The sequence below is a fragment of the Erpetoichthys calabaricus genome, chromosome 2 (genome assembly GCF_900747795.2).
Source record: "Erpetoichthys calabaricus chromosome 2, fErpCal1.3, whole genome shotgun sequence".
NCBI classification, from domain to species: domain Eukaryota; kingdom Metazoa; phylum Chordata; class Cladistia; order Polypteriformes; family Polypteridae; genus Erpetoichthys; species Erpetoichthys calabaricus.
The window spans coordinates 54,297,887-54,317,760 of NC_041395.2; the positions used below are offsets into that span (position 1 = coordinate 54,297,887).

The following is a 19,874-nucleotide window of genomic DNA, read 5'->3' on the forward strand; positions in this document are numbered from 1 at the left end:
GCTACATTTGGAGGAATTTGACATAAAATAATTGTAAAGATTTCCAGTAGCAGTTTTGCTTTAACTTTTATGATTAACCTAAGATAGATAATGCTGAATAAGTTAACAGCAGTCATGTAGCACATGAAATCTATTCATCTTCTGTACAAGAATCAAGTAAGCTGAAATCTTTCAGGGGTGGGTAACAGAAATATGAGCATGTTTTGTGTTTAAATGTAGCTTGACATGTCAACTTTGATAGCAAGAGCAAATTGATTACACCCACAATTTCAGTCAGTAATATTATATAAATGGTTAAAAAATGACATAGTATTCCCATTCTCTGTATTCCCATGCCCTCAATTTAAATGTCTTGTTAAAATGAAGTCTTTGATATTTTCAAACAGAGGTAGTTTGTTCAAGTGATATGAATGCAGATTTGTCTACAATGGGTACTGTTGTTATGGGTAAAATGCACATTTTGTGTATTGATCATAATCTGTTCTTTTAAATTCTGTCTTTAACCAAAGCACTACATTCACGCAAGGATGTGCATGTGATTTTCATATACCTAAAAAACAAAACTCTTAGCATGATATGTATGCCTAAAATTATACTATATATTTGAAATACTTCATATTAAAAGCTTGCTGCAAATTAACATCTCTTGTGCTTAAATATTCCGCTTTTTTTCCCTCCCTCCCCCCCCCCCTTAAATATTATATATGTAAAACTCACACTGGGTGTTGTGATTAGTCCACTGGAAATGTTTGGGTTACGCATGAAGAGATGGAAAATCTTGCAGCCACACCTCAGACGGTTAGTTTTGGGTTTTTTTCTGCCTTTTTTTCTTTTCTTTTTATTCTAACCACCTCTTTGCCTTGCCTTGCATGTGTCACTTTACTTTGTTTCCTTTGTTTGGTTGTGGTGGTTGGTTTTTAATGCATAATTGCCCCATATTATTTATTTTTTTTTTTTTAAACACATAGTAATGTTAGCCTGTTAGTTTTCCAGTTATGTTGTAATGAACATGAATAAAATTATTTTAAGCAATAAGAGCCCTTCTTAGTTTGCTGTACAGTAATCCCTCCTCCATCGCGGGGGTTGCGTTCCAGAGCCACCCGCGAAATAAGAAAATCCGCGAAGTACAAACCATATGTTTATGTGATTATTTTTATATTTGCGCAGAAACACAGGAGGTTGTAGAGAGACAGGAACGTTATTCAAACACTGCAAACAAACATTTGTCTGTTTTTCAAAAGTTTAAACTGTGCTCCATGACAAGACAGAGATGACAGTTCCGTCTCACAATTAAAAGAATGCAAACATATTTTCCTCTTCAAAGGAGTGCGCGTCAGGAGCAGAGTCTGTCAGAAAGACAGAGGAAAGCAAACAAATCAATAGGGCTGCTTTTAAGTATGCGAAGCACCGCGGCACAAAGCTGTTGAAGGCGGCAGCTCACACCCCCTCCGTCAGGAGCAGACAAAGAGAGAGAGAGAGACAGTTTGTTTTTCAATCAAAAATCAATACGTGCCCTTCGAGCTTTTAAGTATGCGAAGCACCGTGCAGCATGTCGTTTCAGGAAGCAGCTGCACAAAAGATAGCAACGTGAAGATAATCTTTCAACATTTTTAGACGAGCGTCCGTATCGTCTAGGTGTGCGAACAGCCCCCCTGCTCACACCCCCTACGTCAGGATCAGAGAAAGTCAGTGCAAGAGAGACAGAGAAAAGTAAGCTGGGTAGCTTCTCAGCCATCTGCCAATAGCATCCCTTGTATGAAATCAACTGGGCAAACCAACTGAGGAAGCATGTACCAGAAATTAAAAGACCCATTGTCCGCAGAAACCCGCGAAGCAGCGAAAAATCCGCGATATATATTTAAATATGCTTACATATAAAATCCGCGATGGAGTGAAGCCGCGAAAGGCGAAGTGCGATATAGCGAGGGATTACTGTACTTAATTGTCCCTGTTTGTTTTTAGTAGAATATGTGAATGATGCAGTAGATGTTTAGGGCATGCCTTTTGCATCTTGAAGCACGTTACATCATGTTAATTTCCAGAGAATGTAGTATGCCTCATTGATTTTCATTTTTATGATGGGTGAGCATAGCAGAAAATAGTGAATTACATAGCATATTTGTTTAACCGCTTTTTATTGCTAGTGCTGTTTGTTGTGCCTGTAGTGTATTGTTCATGTTCATTACTTATCAACTAACAGTCTTTAATATCTCTTCTTTGCACATCTAACAATGCTAACATCAGGAGGATGACGAGGGCAGCTGGGCCCAGGTTTGCATTTTTCTATATGATATCAATCTGTTTTCCTTTTCATTCTTCTTGGTGAGTGACAGTCTGACAGAGCGTAGTAACTGTACTTGGAGTTAGTGGTCAGCCACTACCTGTAGCAGATTCATTTCTAAGGCTTTACACATTTTAGCATGTAAATGTTTAAGCTTATACTTTTGTTTATTTAGCATTGTGTATATGAAGAGAGTGTTAGTTTTCTAAAAGTTGATCTTCCTGGAACATCCTGATCAACTCCAGATATTTATTGTCTTTCTAATGGTGTTTAACATTATGTCATTCGTAGATCTTTAAATGAACATACAAAAGTGTGACCTCTTAACATATGGCAACATGTAAAGAAGATGTTAATTGTTGTTCTTAATTCATCTTGAAGGAGCTTATTTTTATATAAACAGCAAAATAATTGCCTCATTTAAGATGTGTTATGTAATTTTACCCAAAACAAATCCATGAGTTAGATCTTCTCTTGCAATTCTTTACTCTAGACCCTGGCATATGGTGATATGAACCATGAATGGATAGGGAATGAATGGCTACCCAGCTTAGGGCTGCCTCAGTACAGAAGCTACTTCATGGAATGCCTTGTTGATGCCCGGATGCTGGACCATCTGACAAAGAAAGACTTGCGTGGACAGCTTAAAATGGTTGACAGCTTTCATAGGCAAGTGCTAGTTTCTGTAAAGGGTTTTAAAGGATTTTGGAGTTGGCAGATAATACATATCTTTCAACCTACCTTTTAAGGCTGATGGTTAGATGAAATAATGCATTTAAAATTCCAGGCAAAAAATAAGTTAAGAGCTCCCATACCAAGTGATGAAGTTCCCATTTCCTAATAACAGATTTTTAATAACTTTTCAAACTCTGTTGCTTCACTAGCAGCTTATTATAATCAAAAGCATTAAATATTCAAGAAGATGCTTTAGTCCTCAAGCTTCCTGTTAAAAAAATTACACCAATCCTGACAATAGCTGTCCAGAAATATTGATGGTTCATGTTGTTTTTTTTTTTCTAAAGTTTGAAGACAAAGATTAAAAAAAGTACTCTAAAAAAATTACTGATTACTGAAAATGAGAAAATAAGAAAATTATTGAAAATATGTTAACAATCAAAATTACAACATCTAGTATAAAAGGAACTCGGCTGTTTTTTTCTTTCATAGCATTAAGGTTATTTTGAATTGTGTTTTCATGTGAAGCTAGTGTTGGCATTTGTCTCTTTTAATTACATTTTTGAAGGGAAAGTTTTTTCTTTTTTTTGCCTCTTTCTGACTGGACACTATTTTTAAATTCATATTACTTTTATGATCTGTATTTTCATTTTACTTACAAATTTTTATCATAACAGAAATAGTTTCCAGTGTGGAATAATGTGTCTACGAAGGTTAAATTATGATAGAAAGGAACTTGAAAGGAGAAGAGAAGATTGTCAAGATGAAGTTAAAGGTAAATTAATTTTGCACAGGCTTTGTTTCTTAACACTCGAATACCTAGAAATATTTCATTGTCCCGGATAAACCTATTTTTCCTGACATACACGCAAGGAAACTCGTATGTCCTTATCACCTCACCAATTACCTACCGATAACTGCTTTTGTTTTGCAAATGTGTCAATTAGTGGCACTCAGCCTGCACTCATTCTTCCCCCCCACTCAGCCAGCTGTATGCTCTTCCTGACACAGTAACCCTCTCTATTTATCATCCCCAGCATGAATTTCTACTCTGAAGATTTTATCTAGCAAAGTTGTAAGGAATTATATAGGTAATGATATATTGTTATTTGAAATACAGTACATACATTTCATGTGTGCTCAGTGTCAGTGTACAATGATCTTTGTGAAGGTACAATGAAATAAGAAAAATAAAGCAAGAAATGTTGTACACATAACTAAAACAAACATTTTTATCTTACAGTAATAACGACATAATGTTGACATGAAGTGTAGAATGTGTAAAGACTGAAGCCCAATTTTCAAATAAACACTAAGAATGGACGCTGTATATCGCCCGACCCAACACAGGAGGCACGTGTAAAATAAACAGACTTTTATTTTTCTTTGTCTGTGGGCTACGCCTTTCCCATACCCACAGACACAACACAGTCCCAAGCACACAAGTAACAAAGCACTTCTCTTTCCTCTCTGGCACCACCACTCCTCCAAGGCAACTTTGTCTTCCTCCACCCGACTCTGGCCGCTGAGTGGTGGTCGCTGGCTCCCTTTTATTGGGTACCCGGAAGTGCTCCAGGTGGTTATCGACATCCGGCTCCACTTTCGGGTAAGTCGAAACCAGTAGCCAAAAGGGGCCAGCCATTCCTGTTGCAGCACCCCCTGGCGGAGCCTGCAGAACCCCACGGAACCCCACAGAGCTGCATAGAACTCCAACCCCCATGAAGCCCTGGGGGAGTCTGAGGCACCGCTGCAACCCAGGGAGGCTGCCATCTAGCATCCAGGAGGAGATACTGGGCTTCCCACCGTTGTCCCCCTGGCAGATGTGGTGAAGGGGCGTCCCGGCCATCTGTCACAACACTTTCACAAAATGTATAACAAAACAAGTGTGCTTTTATTCAAGAATAAAACCAAATAAAAATTAAATTACATTGAATTACATTGTTCAAATTATGTTGTTGTGAATGTGTAAAAACTGAAGTCCAAATATCAGTTGGTACAAAACAGACGTTTCTTCTGTATTTTTGTCTTCCTGTTGAAGATATCATTTTAAAGTAAGAGATAGCATACATAATACTAACTATTCCTGATTTGGAACACTGTCGTGTCCCCTAATTTTGTGCAGCTTGAAATGTAAATATTCATCTATTTTGATATTTCCTCTGGGTCAATAAACTGCAGGCCTGCAGTCAGTCTAGTAGCCCTTCTTTGGTGTTGTCCTTGTGTGATTTTTATAATATGGAGATCAGAATTGCACATTGTATGCCAGATGAGACTTCATAGTTGCATTATACATTTGCAAAAGGGTGGTGTTAAACGTCTCTTATTATGTTAGTCAGTACAGAGAATGAAGGTGTAATTGTAAAATGCTGCATCTATGTCCTGACAGAAGAAGAGAGGAGGGTGGGTATTGGGTTCTTAGGGTTCCAGTGATCAGAAAATAGTTTTGTTGAGATTGGGACGTAAAGAGCTGCAGTTTTAACACCATGTAATTCCATAAAAAGGTTCTTACCCTATAACCCTAATTCTGTTTTTATGCTCTCATGATCTAATACATTTCATTAATATTCAAAAATTTTATGAAGTAACTTCTCCCATCTAAACCTGTGTTAGCTAGATTTCATATGTTTATCATAATAGGGTCAATTTATTTTTTTGTAATACATGTTATGGTAGCCGGCCTACATTTGTTAGGGTTTAAATTGATGCAGGTTAGGAACACATTTTGACTGTTATAGTCTTCACCAGGCATGTCACCAAGTTGTTTCTAGAGCTGTCCCAACCACTTTTTCCTTCACTAAGATGCGTCTCATCCCCCATTTGAAGTAAACGTTTCAGTCTTTGCTGTCTTTTCATAATTGCATACATCAATATTGAGACAAGCAGTTTATAATCTTGTATTGATTATGTCCCATTAACTATTATCTTTAGTTTCCATGCTGTATTTTATGTTTGATCAATATCAATGTTCAGTACCTTACATACTCTAATACTTTACAATTTAAACTATTCTAAACTTCCCACCCATCATTACCTATTCCAATAGGCCATAACTAACTAAATATTCTTATTTTAAATACATCAGTGCCCCTCTGGTTCAAATGGTACCCACCCTGGTTCCAAAGTTATTCAACTACCCTATAAACCTGTGCCTTTCCACCTTACCACCAGTATTCTCAAGACATGGACAGATCTTCTTCGAAGACCATATTGACAGTTCTTTTTGATTTTCAGATCCCTTTTGTTATCTGTTTAATTCTTCCTTGGTTTAATAAGCCTACTTCTCACAGGTGACTTAATTACTTTTCTAGTTTGAACTATATGGAATTTAAGTCCCATATGGTAATGCTGTTCAGTCTGTATAGTGTACATAAAAATTTTTAAATCGCTTTAACACAAACTGTAGTGTTGGAGACAGGTTAAAATATTGATAAAATTTAAATATTGATTTATTGAAAATTAAAAAGGTGCATATTTTTTATGATGATCTTATTTAAAGTACCTTGCTCTTTTATTAGTTTTGTAATTTAAAAATTTGAATATGTTCACCTTCTAGATGTTTTAGTTTGGAGCAATGACAGAGTCACTCGTTGGATACAATCAATTGGTCTTAAGGAGTTTGCAAACAACCTGCTGGAAAGTGGAGTCCATGGTGCACTTATTGGCTTAGATGAAACTTTTGATCACAATGCATTAGCATTGTTATTGCAAATACCCACGCAAAACACACAGGTATGGTAACAAGTATTCTGTCTTTGTACAAGGACACTGGAGACCGTCTTCATGAAAATATCTATCTAGAAAAAATGGGTGTTGTAACTATATAACAAGAATGCAGATTCTAATACAATTTGCTACAAATTAGAGATACTTCAGTGGTAAATTGTATGATTTGCTTACAAAGGATAAAACTGGTTAAAACATTTGTGACTTTAAAGCATAACCTATCAGCTACAGTTCTGTAAAGCTACTAGATTTTTTTTCTGATAGTTATTTTAAATTGTTTGTTTCCTTTGAGAATGACTATACTTTTTTCAAAATGTATGTATGATGTGTAAAATGGAACAGTTGTTAATTTGGTCTTTTTAAATTTCTGGTTATTGCTAAATATATACAAGCAAAGTCGGATTTACTTTGTTTTCCTTATTTTTAGTAAAGGATGATAATTTTATACAAGGCAATATTCAGAGCTTAATCTAGTATGGTGTAAGCCATTACTTTGTGTGCAATATTGTTTTGGGTTTTTTTTTTGTTTATGCTTAATTGCATTAATGTCAATGTGCAACTTTAAACATATGTTTAGTTAATATGTATTCATATCAAAAGTGCATGAGGAGAAACATGGGAGGAACATACCAAAGAGTGGTGAACATTAGCAATTTCACGTTGGATGTTTTCCTTCAAATCTTCCACAGTGCGAGGCTTGTTCTGATGGACGTTTTTTTTGAGCATACCCCAAAGGATGAAGTCTGGTGGTGTCAGATTCGGCGACCGTGGTTGCCAAAGCCCCTTTAATATTACCCTGTTGCCAAAGGAGGACTCCATTTATGCCATGTTCCTTAACCATGTGTGACACGTTGCTCTATCTTGCCGGAAGTAACCTTCCGTTAACTCACTGTCCGGTGCCTAACTCATCGCTCCAACGCAGGGACATCCTGACTTGTTTGAAGCTCCATATACTGTGGAGCACATTGCACATTGTTTCGTTCAGATTGCTTCGTCATTTTTTACAGAATATTCGGGGCCTCTTTCGAGTGAATCTCCCTGTACATACATAGCTGAAAATATTGATACCATTTTCCTAAAATTTTTTTTTTTTTTGCCTGAATCTGACAAATATGTGGTATCCTCAATTCTTTATATCACATTTAATAGCACAGAAGCTTTACTTTTGATTTATGACCGAATATATTATTTTAACTCATTCAGCAAATTAAAGCTTCATGGACAAAAATAATGGTACCCTTATCATAATATTTTATACCACAGTCACTGGAGACAGTAGCTGCCATAAAGCACTTTTTATAACTCTGAGGAACATTTTTACACTTCTCAACTGGTTGTTTGGCCATTCTATTTCAGTTTTATCAGGTTTAATGGGCGCCTTCTTCCAGCTGTGACTTTCAGCTGTTTCCACAGATGTTTAATGAGATTCAGATCAGGACTTCTTGCAGGCCACCTCGTAACGGTCCAATGTTTCCTTCTCCTCCATTCTTGGGTGCTTTTGAGGTATGTTTCGGGTCATCCAGCTGGAGGATTATTGACCTGTGTCTGAGACTCAGCTTTCTGACATTAGGCTGTACGTTTTACCACAAAATGCCCAGGTAGTGCTCTGATTTTATTGTGCCATGCACAGATTTACATGAGCATAAAAGCATTATGAAAACGCCACTATGCCTCCATGTTTCAAGGTAAGGGATGGTGTTCTTTTCTTTGAATGCTTCATTTAAAAATCTGTGAACACAGAGTTGGTGTGATTGGCCAGAAAGATCAAGTTTTGTTTAGTCTATCCAAAGGACAATCTCTTAGAAGGACTGTGTCTTGTCATTATGCATTTTGACAACAGCTTGTTTGTGTTTCTCACTTAGAAGTAGAATCTTTCTGGGTCTTCTATGATGGAGCCCATTTTCATTCAGTGACAGATGGTGTGACTTGAAATGGTTGTCACCTTGAAGTTGAAGGGTACCTTAGACTGGTTTTGAAATTTTTCTTAAGAGTGTCTGAATGGTGGAGAAATAATATTCTAGTCTGATTTCCTAGTGTATCCATGTCCAGGAATGTCCCCATGGGCCTTAAACGTCTTGATACTATTGGCAACAGTGGTCAAAGGAACATCAAGTTCTTTCAGGACAGTCTTTTTGCCTTTTACTTTAACCATAATTGACTGTTAGCATCTGTCTTTGCTCCTCGGGTAGTTCCCTGCTTTTCCTTCTCTTTCCCATGTTTAGTGTGACACAAAACAGTTGAGTTCTTTTCTCCATTTGAACTGACTGAATGAGTGATTATAAGATTGAAGACACCTGTGAATAATCATTGCTTGAAAGGTCACTTCACGACACTTCACATGACTTCCAAAGTGTTCAAATAATTTTGTCTAGCCATTTTGCAGAATAAACAATTTATATATTGTTCCAGTTGAAACTAAAGAAATTCTTGTATGGATGGTAAAATATCTTTTAATTTCAATACTTTTCTCGAGGAATGGTGCAATATTTTGATAAAATGCAAGGGTACTTATATTTTTCATCCATGTCTGTAAATACTTGTCTCTGACAAACCTTGCAATTCCAATAGCCAGATGAAATCCTCTAAGCTATCTGGAGATAAATGTGTCAGGTGCCTGTCACAAGTACCACAAAGCTTAGAAAATGGACAACAGTTGGACATAGGTCCATAAATATTTGGACAGAGACAACGTTTTTCTAATTTTGGTTCTGTACATTACCACAATGAATTTTAAATAAACAACTCCGATGCAGTCGAAGTGCAGACTTTCAGCTTTAATTCAGTGGGGTGAACAAAACAATTACATAAAAATGTGAGGCAACTAAAGCATTTTTTTACCACAATCCCTTCATTTCAGGAGCTCAAAAGTAATTGGACAAATTAAATAACTGGAAATAAAATGTTCATTTCTAATACTTGGTTGAAAACCATTTGCTGCCAATGACAGCCTGAAGTCTTGAACTCATGGACATCACCAGATGCTGGGTTTCCTCCTTTTAAATGCTCTGCCAGGCCTTTACTGCAGCGGCTTTCAGTTGCTGTTTGTTTGTAGGCCTTTCTGTCTGAAGTTTGTCTTCAACAAGTGAAATGCATGCTCAATTGGGTTAAGATCAGGTGACTGACTTGGCCATTCAAGAATTTTCCACTTCTATGCTTTAATAAATTCCTGGGTTGCTTTGGCTGTATGTTTTGGGTCATTGTCCATCTGTGTCATGAAACACCGCCCAATCAATTTGACTGTATTTAGCTGGATTTGAGCAGACAGTATGTCTCTGAACACCTCATAATTCATTCGGCTGCTTCTGTCCTGTGTCACATCATCAATAAACACTAGTGTCCCAGTGCCACTGGCAGCCATGCACGCCCAAGCCATCACACTGCCTCCACCTTGTTTTACAGATGATGTGGTATGCTGTGGATAATTAGCTGTTCCATGCCTTCTCCATACTTTTTTCTTGCCATCATTCTGGTAGAGGCTGATCTTGGTTTCATCTGTCCAAAGAATGTTTTTCCAGAACTGTGCTGGCTTTTTTAGATGTTCTTTAGCAAAGTTCAATCTAGCCTTTCTATTCTTGAGGCTTATGAGTGGCTTGCACCTTGCAGTGCAGCCTCTGTATTTACTTTCATGTAGTCTTCTCTTTATGGTAGACTTGGATATCGATATGCCTACCCCCTGGAGAGTGTCGTTCACTTGGTTGGCTGTTGTGAAGGGGTTTCTCTTCACCATGGAAATGATTCTGCGATCATCCACCACTGTTGTCTTCCATGGATGTCCAGGTCTTTTTGTGTTGCTGAGTTCACCAGTGCTTGCTTTCTTTCTCAGGATGTACCAAACTGTAGATTTTGCCACTCGTAATATTGTAGCAATTTCTCGGATGGGTTCTTTCTGTTTTTGCAGCTTAAGGATGGCTTCTTTCACCTGCATGGAGAGCTCTTTTGACCGCATGTTGTCTGTTCACAGCAAAATCTTCCACATGCAAGCACCACACCTCAAATCAACTCCATGCCTTTTATCTGCTTAATTGATAATGACATAATGACGGACTTGCCCACACCTGCCCATGAAATAGCCTTTGAGTCAATTGTCCAATTACTTTTGAGCTCCTGAAATGAAGGGATTGTGTTCAAAAAATGCTTTAGTTGCCACACATTTTTATGCAATCGTTTTGTTCACCCCACTGAATTAAAGCTGAAAGTCTGCACTTCAACTGCATCTGAGTTGTTTCATTTAAAACTCATTGTGGTAATGTACAGAACCAAAATTAGAAAAAAGTTGTCTCTGTCCAAATATTTTTGGACCTAACTGTGTGTTGGGTAGAGAATCAAATAATTTCCCGCACCACTTGAACCATTAAGGAAAATGAAAAAGGGGAAGACTAGCTATGACCGCACACTCTCATATGTCATGGGGAAAGTTAAAAGGAGAAGACAAGACAGATCGGTTTGGAGATTTGCCAGCGGTAAATATCATCATATCATTAAAGTAAAATTTATGGGATATCTGAAATCATTTTTCCTTTGTTTCTAATAGGCTCGATCTGTTTTGGAGAGAGAATATAATAATCTTCTTGCCCTGGGTACGGAAAGAAGACTTGATGAGGTAAACACTAACTATTGTTGCACAAAGGATGTGTTTATACCAATACAATTTCATACTTTATTCCTGAGAAGCTTACTAGTAATCAGAATAACTTAACCAGTTTTACAGTATATTAGTCATCTGTGATGGATAGAATAATGACAAGTCTTTTATTTTTTTGGGATATTGTTTTGCTTTGCTTACTCTTTGAAACATGTACTGTAAAACTTAAAAGGATCTTAATAAAAGAAAATAACTTTAACTTTCTGAAGATGTAATACAAGGGCAAGTTTTCAAATGCAGTCATGGTATGAACAGTGCAAGTCATAATGTGGGAATGTTTAAAGCACACAGTGATTTTTAGATATATTTTAACCCAAAATAGTAATTCCCCTCTATAATATTGAATTGAAAATTTCACTATGCAAGTAAAAAGACTGCTTACGATGCCTCTGCACATTTGTGAGGTATATTAAGATAGTTTTAATTTATCTAAATAACATAGTATTTTATTCAAGTAAAACAGGCTTCCCCCACTTTGAAAAGCTAACCTATTCCTATAAACCATTCATTTAAATAGTAAAAAAAAAAACGAAACACTTTTGCTTGTTCACTGCGCTGCTACCAGATTTACAACATCAAGTCATGTGGATTTTTCAATCATTCCTGTTTACGTCAACTGCACAGTATTCTGGGTAATACTATTAAAAGGATAGGCTCGCATATTATACACAGGCCACATACAAGTTCATACAAAAAAACATTTCCTTTAAGACCTGAATATTCGGACACATTTCTAGTTTCCTTCAGCATGAACATTTTGTGTTTAAAAGATGTCAATTTTTTAGCCCACTACTAGGATCATACTTTTTGGGTTGGGTCCTGTCCCATTATATTCATCCCTGCTACTTTTAGTTACAGTGGAGTTTGAGAAACTCTAGTAAATGAAACACCGATTTTAAGATGAAGTTTACTGTTGTCAACTTTAATGACAAAATAAACAATGAGATTCAAGTCAACATTTCGGCTTTCTTCAGTGTCCCTATAATGTCCCTATTTTTCTTTTCCTTTTCTGTGGCCCTAATACGCTTCCGTATGACACTCGGATTGTGGGCTGCGACTCACCTTTTCATGTTGACTTTGATATCTGACCCCTTCTTTTTTTATTTTGGGAACTGTGCAATTTTCTGAACTTGAACTTTTGAGTGCCTTCACCACACTGTACCACTCCAGCAATATCCTTTGCTTAAGCCACCAAACAGTACGTTTTTGTCTGCATCCATTTCACTTGGCAGGACCACCTGTTTGTATTTGTTGATTTTTTTTTTTTATTTTTTTACACTTACTTTTGCAATTGTCTTTTAACAAAAGTTTTGCCAAATCAACCTTTTAGGTTTTTTTGAAGAAGCAACTAGAATAATTGACAAAAATGAAGCATACGACAATTTCTCTAGACTTCCAAGAAGCATTTGATACAGTAGTACACCAAAGATTAATCCTGTAACTAGAAGCTGTAGGCATCAGAGGTAACCTACAAAAAGTGAATCTGTAGTTGGTTAACCAGCAAGAAAGTACAGATAAGAGAATGGAGAGATGTTATCAGTGGAGTCCTTCGGGGGTCTGTCTTTGGACCATTACTTTTTCTGATTTATATTAATAACATTGATTCTGGTATAGTTAGTAAATTTGTCAAATTCACTAATTTTGGCGAGATGGCAGACACTGAGGAGGCAGCAAAAAGAATTCAAAAAGACCTGGACACCTTTCAGAGCTGGGTGAACACCTGGAAAATGCATTTTAATGTAGAAAAGTGCTACATGTGGGCAAAAGGAATATCAATTATAAATTAAATATATGATGAGAGACACTTTCATACGGAAAGCAACTCTGAAAGGGACTTAGGGTTTATGTTGACTCAACATTTTCATTGACTAAGCAGCGCATAGAAGCAATTTAAAAGGAAAATACAAAAGATTATATTAAAAATTATATCATAAAAATTGTTAAATTAAATTCAAGGGACGTAATGCTTAAACTATATAATGCATTAGTGAGACTACATCTAGAGAGCTGTGTGCAGTTTTGGTCACCACGGTGTAAGATAAACATAGCAGCACATGAAGCTGTGCAGAAGAGAGCAATCAGATACACCACTGGAGTTAAGGACATGGGCTGCTTCAACAAGCTCAGAAAATGAAGTCAGTTTAGTCTCGTGCAGAGGTGACAGTGTGGGGACCTAATCCAGGTACTGTATTTAAAGTCCTGAAAGGCATTGATAAAGTAGATCCAGTAACATTCTTCTGTCTTAATGGTTATTCTTTACACAAAGGGTTGTGGGACTGTGAAGCAAACTACTGAGAAATGTAGTTGAAGCAGAAACCTTGACAAAAATCAGGATGAGATATTGCGAAAGCTTAGCTATTGACTAAATAAACAGGCTTGATGGACTGAATGGTCTGATCTCGTTTGTCAAATTTCTTATTATTTGCAGATTCATGCAACAGATAGCAGTATTGTCACATACTTTGTCTTGTTTTTCTTTTCATCTCATCATTTTGGGCTTTGAAGTTAGATATGTTGAGCTCCCATAGAAGTGACCCGGTTCTGTTCTTTCTGGTTGAACTATTTTTTCTAATGTTGACACTGCTGTATTAATGTATCCCTATACAAATTTAGAATGCACTATAGATTCCAACTTAATATTTGAAGCTTACATTAGTAACATGGCAATGCGATTTGCTCCTTATTGATGTAATATATCTCAACTTTTCCCTGTCATCGCAGATTTGCTTTATTTCCTTTTTTGACTAGTAGATTTTTGCAGTGCTTTATTATGGATTTTATTTTTCATAGTATGTGAATGCTCTTGAGAACAGTAAAAGATAAACAAAATCAAAGCCCATTGCCTGCATAAGTGAGAAATAATCAAAAGATCCAATGTGTGTACATGGTTTACTTCTATGCATTCATTTTTTTTCTTTATCAATTTTGAAATTGTTGACGATAAAGAAGTGTCATCAGTAAAGAAAGTACTTTCTTTTAGAAGATAAACTATGATCATGAATCTTGCCAGTGTTTTGGACTTCTAAAACAAAAAAAAGTACATAGTTCTTAGCTGCAATAGTTACATTTGTGAAACTGCAACGATAAAGTTTTTAAGCGTATGTTTTGAAAGGTTGCATTTCTGTAAGTCTGCATTTATTATAGAATGTTTAAACTAATAGTTGCAAGTGTTCTGTAATGCTGTGTTTTATATTCATCTTGTTGTGTGTCTCGTTTGAGCATTCTCCTGCTCTGTCGAAAGTTGAAAATCTTTTGCACCATTCTTGTAGGTACTTGTTCCTATTTACTCTTCTGCTTAATCTTTTTCTTTTTTTGTTCTTTCATCATCCTGCTGAGTCATATCTCAAATTTACTAGACTGTATTGGTTTATTTACTTCTGACAAGCACGTATGTTATCAGTTCATATCTACTTTCAAACACTAATAATTTTGGTGTTCCTTGCTGTCATCTCACCCTGTTGAGTGGCAATTTTAATTTTTTTACCATAAAGTATGCTACTGTAGTAGCTTTTGTTAATTTTATTAACATGTTTTATTTTTTTCCTTTTACACAATTGCTAAGCTTTAAATAAGCTATTTTAATCAATGCACTTCATTTACAATGATGATTGTATGGAGCTCAGACTGGTCAAATAATATGTGACTACCCTATAAGAAGAAAACACAGCAACATGGCTTACACAGCTATTGTGCTTTATTTTGCACAAAAAATACTTAAAGGTGTAAATGTGTGCAAAATTTAGAGCATTTTGTAAATGAAGGAATTGCAATCCCATTTTTATACTTAAATATCCATCCATCCATCCATCCATTTTCCAACCCGCTGAATCCGAACACAGGGTCACGGGGGTCTGCTGGAGCCAATCCCAGCCAACACAGGGCACAAGGCAGGAAATATCAAAAAATTAATAAAATATAATAATCTTCATAAACTTCATTATCAATAGAAAAGTATACCTGACATTATATTACTTTGACATGAAATAAATAGCATACTTTGCCTCACTAATCAATCATAATGTGAATGTGAATATGAAAAGACTTACCTGCTTCACCTTTAACAATTTTAAAAACAAAAATTGCTACTTACTGCAGTCTTTTAAGACATAATACTTATTTTGTTTTATTCCAAAGCTGAATAGTATTGCAATATTAAAAATCTGTTTTAAGACTAAACCGAGAACATCACAGTGCATTTTTCCTTCTTTCAGGATGATGACAAGAACTTCAGGAGAGCTCCTTCTTGGAGGAAGAAGTTTAGACCAAAAGATGTTAGAGGGATGAGCCCTGGGTCAGCAGAAACACTCCCTGCAAACTTCAGAGTCAATTCCACAATGTCCTCCCCTTCTATGCAGGCAAAGAAAATGCAGATGGATGGTGCGTAAAATAATCGCTAATTTCTCTGTGCAAGAGCATGCAGATGAGTAGATTTGCATCAATTATGTTTGTCTGTGTTTGTATTTTTCCCCTTTGTAAAACTTTAAGGAAAAAGGGATAACTCATTCAGCAGTTCTTATCTAGGTTTACCCGGGTTATCCAATGCCCTTTATTTTATATTATATTAGTGCATGAAGCTAAAGTTTCATTATGAAGTTTTGTTTTGACTTTTCTCCCCTCAAATTCAGTAGTGCACGAGTAAATGTTAGAAACTAACATTTATTATTTAATGTCAACATACTGTATTTACACCTTAACTGATAGATTGTAATCCATGTGAGATGTGTGCAGTATATAGTGTTTAGATTTAGTCTGTGGCTGAGTGATGTGAGGTTTGTTTTTTGCTCTCTTGATTAATAATTGCCCAAGAGAGGGGTTAATTTAAGCCATCAGTGCTTCCCTTTTAAATATACTTTAATAAGCTAGACCGTTTTTTCAGCATTTTGCAGAATCGTGTTTTTTCTTGTAAAGGGTACTTCAGTTTTCAGATTCTTTTTTGTTCTTTTTTGAATACATTCAATGCTGCAGTGGTGTATTTTGTAAACAGATCAGCTGTTGTGCTTTTCACTTTTACAATCTGAGCGACTGCTTGCCCTGATCTAGTCATCCCCTTGCATGTTCTGCTGGTGGGATAAATGGGAACTCCCCCCAACCCTGAAATAGTTATCTGCATATTAAAAAGTAAATGGTTGGGCTTTTGGAGTGTTTGTTGTTGTAGGTAATGTATAATTTAATGACTTGATGTAAAAAAAAAAAAATAATAATAATAACTTTCACTTGCTTAGACTTCATTTTTGCAGTGTAATTAATCATAAATAATATTAAAGGCCTTAAATGTCCACTGAAAAAGTAAACCTTTGTTTCACAGATAAATGTGCGTGTTGTCAAAGTCTACGTGCTAAAGTTGCACTGTTTTGGATCCATAAATCTCACCCAGGAAGTGAAATGTTCAGGATAGGTTACTTTTTTATGCAAGTCAAACAGCCAGGTAGTTTCATTGTGTCCCCCCAATCCCGTTTTTCTTCTTCTTCTTTCTGAGTGGCTTATTTTATAAGGTACTGAAAGCATTTAGTAAGTTGCTAACATTTTGAAATGTATTAACCGCATGTTCAAATTTGCATGCTTTTCTCCCTTGGTTGGGCAATCAGGTTGTGTATCTGAGGTTAAGAGAATGGATTCTGCTACAGTAAGGACCTACTCCTGTTAACACTTCCTTTAGGTGAGTGAATATTTAATAATTATGTGATTTTTTTTGTTTTTTCCTCCTCCCACTTGTAGCTATTAAAGAAATGAAAATCAATTCTGCAGTGACAATTATGTGATTCCAATTTAGCATCTTCCCTCTTCATTTAAGTTATACAGTAAATCAAAGTGAAACGTCAGTATATTGAACTATTCTCTTTTATAATTGATGGCTAAAGTTTTTGGCAGAATTCAGAATTGAACGCATTATTCTGTGTAAGTACTGTTATTAGGTAGCAAGGTGTGGTTCTTACCCTGCTCTTTTCAGGCAGCATTTATAGCCACATAGTACTTTACAACACTTTGTCTTTAATCTCCTCCAAAATGAAGTCTTTAGTAATTTTCAGAGAATGTGACCCTTTGCTTGTACTGCAGAATTATACTTTTCTATGACGAACTTTGTTCATATTGCAGGAATCATTTTTCTTTGTTCTTTCTTTTTCTTTCTTTCTAGTTTATCCCCACTACTTCTATAGGTGATACAGCATTGTCAAGTGACATTTCAGAATTCAGGAGGAAGGAGTTTGTGATGTAATGATACTTCTTATAAGGACACTATAAATATTTTATTCAAAGTCTATATAGCAAGTTCTCAAATCTCCTGAGTACTATAGAGAAAATATTTTACAAAAATGTTGCTTTTATTTATGTAAATTGATGGAATATTCTATTTTGAGCTTCCATTTGCTAAATACTCATACTACTTTACCTTCTAAGGGGGGACTTTTTTGACTTTTATAGCGATATTTAACCTTTTAAAATGTAGTTCTTTAAAAAGGAAAATGAATGTACAATGGGATGTTAATTTTGAAAGTAATAATCCTGTTCTTATAACACTAATTTTTTGCGGGTGACCAGGGGTTGTCCGTTAGCCATGGTTTTCACATTTCCTCTACTTTTACAAGTTTTTATGGATTAAAAATACATTATTTTACATAATCTGCCAATACAGTGGCCTATTGTAAAGAAATGCCTAGTTATTTTGGTCTTTGAGGCACTTTTTTTTACTGTCTGATTTCAGATACCTTAAATTTGTGGATAATGTGAAAAACAAATAACGGTATTAAGCCTGTCATTGCTTGTTTATATCCTATAAACTCTTTCACTGTGATACCAAAATGTACCTGTGGAAAGCCATACAAAGAAGTTGATATTGAAGGGGGAGAAATGACCACGCTTACTGTGTACACAACCGACGATGCCATTCAGTTGCAAGTTCCCCCGGAGTAAACCTTCAGCACACCACAGAGGCTGAATATGTTCATTCCTGTCCTGTCATTGAAAGCCTGCCTAAAGGAGCTGATGCAATGGGTTTTCAGTCTTTAACGGACCAAGTCCAACTCACTGTGGCCTCACTTTATAGGCGAGTCAGATAATGCACAGTTTTTAAAAGTTTATATTGTACACTGACTTTTAATCAAGCCTTATATTGTTTTTAATTCTGTTATTTTCCTTGTAATAATTGCATTTTTTTTCACAACCACACTAATGGCTCAAGTGTTTCTGAATGTGTATTTTGGTTCATTCAGATGAGCAGCTTCCTCAGTGTTTTTACTTTTAAGTTGGGGATTTTTTCCGACAATCCCATAGAAAAAGGCCCGATGTGTGTTTCCTTGTATACTGATGTTACTCTTTTCCATTACTTTTGGAGTTTAAGATTATAAATATATATATATGTACAATTTATTTGTTATTGTACCATTTAATGTTTTCTGTTTCTCCTTTTACATTTCACAAACTTGTAACAAAATATGTACAGTCTGAGTACTTATGAACTATTTTTATCACAGTATTATTTATTGCTTTCAATAAAATACTGAAACTTTTTATTTTCCACTGCCAATAAAGAAAGAAGACTGAGTCTTTGGTAAAACCTCTGTCTGACTTGCTGATTTAGCATTAAGTGTTCTTTTTTAATTTTCCAATTTTTGTTTTACATCTTACTATTAAATATTATTATCATAGGTTTGAACAACTAGGGACAGGTGGAATTTCTTTTGTGATATAGCATTATTTTTTTGTTAGATTAATCTGAATTTGTGTGAGGTTGTAATCAATTTGTTTTATGCCAATAAAACATTTTATAATGCAAACTAATTTAAAAAAACACGCACACTTGCTTAGCTGGCTGTGGGGCCTACAGCTAAGAGACCGTATTTGCAAGCCATGGAGTTTGCCTGTGAAAATCAGTGCAAGCAGAATGGCACCTCTGTACTGGTGAGCCTCCTCAGCATAGTGTTCACTGTAAAGAGCATTTGTTAGGATGGAAACGTAGAGCACATGAAAAACACAATACATCAGATGGAAAGATTCTGAATGATGGGAATTCATTTTTAATCCTTACAGCTTAGTCTTTCTCATAAATCTGTATTGAAAATGTGGGTGTTGATATTTTTACATTTGGATAGATGTCATTTCACCCACTGGGGTTTGGACAAAGAGTTTAAAAGTTCATCCAAAGCAATTAAATAAAATGCAGGTGACATCAGTGACTGGACATGGACATGGACTATGTTGAAAATGTGTTCATATAGACTTGTACAGACACGTACATATCCTCTTGCCTATTTATGTGTCTGGGCCTTCCACATCTTTTCTGTCCCTGTTCTATCCAGTCTGCCATTTTCTATCGAGACAGTAGTGGACACATTTGTATGAAATTTCCCATTTCTTGGCAGTCTGTCCCATGGAATAACATTCATTCTGTCAAACAAAAGCAGACCGGTGAGTTTTTTGGCAAAGCTATTTTGTTTTGATCATTTTTGAACCCAGAACAAACTTTGGGAATGCAAATACCTTTATAAACCCAAGTTAAGACTATTTTTATGTGCTTTATTGAATAGAATAGCATATTTCAGCAGTGCTAACACAATT

At 35.8% G+C, this 19,874-nt stretch overlaps 1 protein-coding gene across 16 annotated transcripts in view; it reads left to right on the plus strand.

Moving 5' to 3' along the window:
- Positions 1-18,877, plus strand: part of LOC114645898 (liprin-alpha-1-like) — a 177,950-nt gene extending 159,073 nt beyond the window's left edge. For 7 of the 16 annotated variants that reach the window (XM_028793809.2, XM_051922100.1, XM_051922095.1 and 4 more), the window contains 9 exons: positions 736-798; positions 2,245-2,271; positions 2,775-2,950; positions 3,634-3,731; positions 6,510-6,685; positions 11,211-11,279; positions 15,533-15,698; positions 16,907-16,977; positions 17,455-18,877. In XM_028793809.2, the coding sequence (XP_028649642.1) occupies positions 736-798; positions 2,245-2,271; positions 2,775-2,950; positions 3,634-3,731; positions 6,510-6,685; positions 11,211-11,279; positions 15,533-15,698; positions 16,907-16,965 (834 nt within the window). In that variant the 3' untranslated portion in view covers positions 16,966-16,977; positions 17,455-18,877. The remainder of the gene's footprint in view (positions 1-735; positions 799-2,244; positions 2,272-2,774; positions 2,951-3,633; positions 3,732-6,509; positions 6,686-11,210; positions 11,280-15,532; positions 15,699-16,906; positions 16,978-17,454) is intronic. The other 9 variants (XM_051922101.1, XM_028793802.2, XM_028793804.2 and 6 more) reach the window with 5 other exon arrangements.
- Positions 18,878-19,874: the final 997 nt, after the last annotated feature.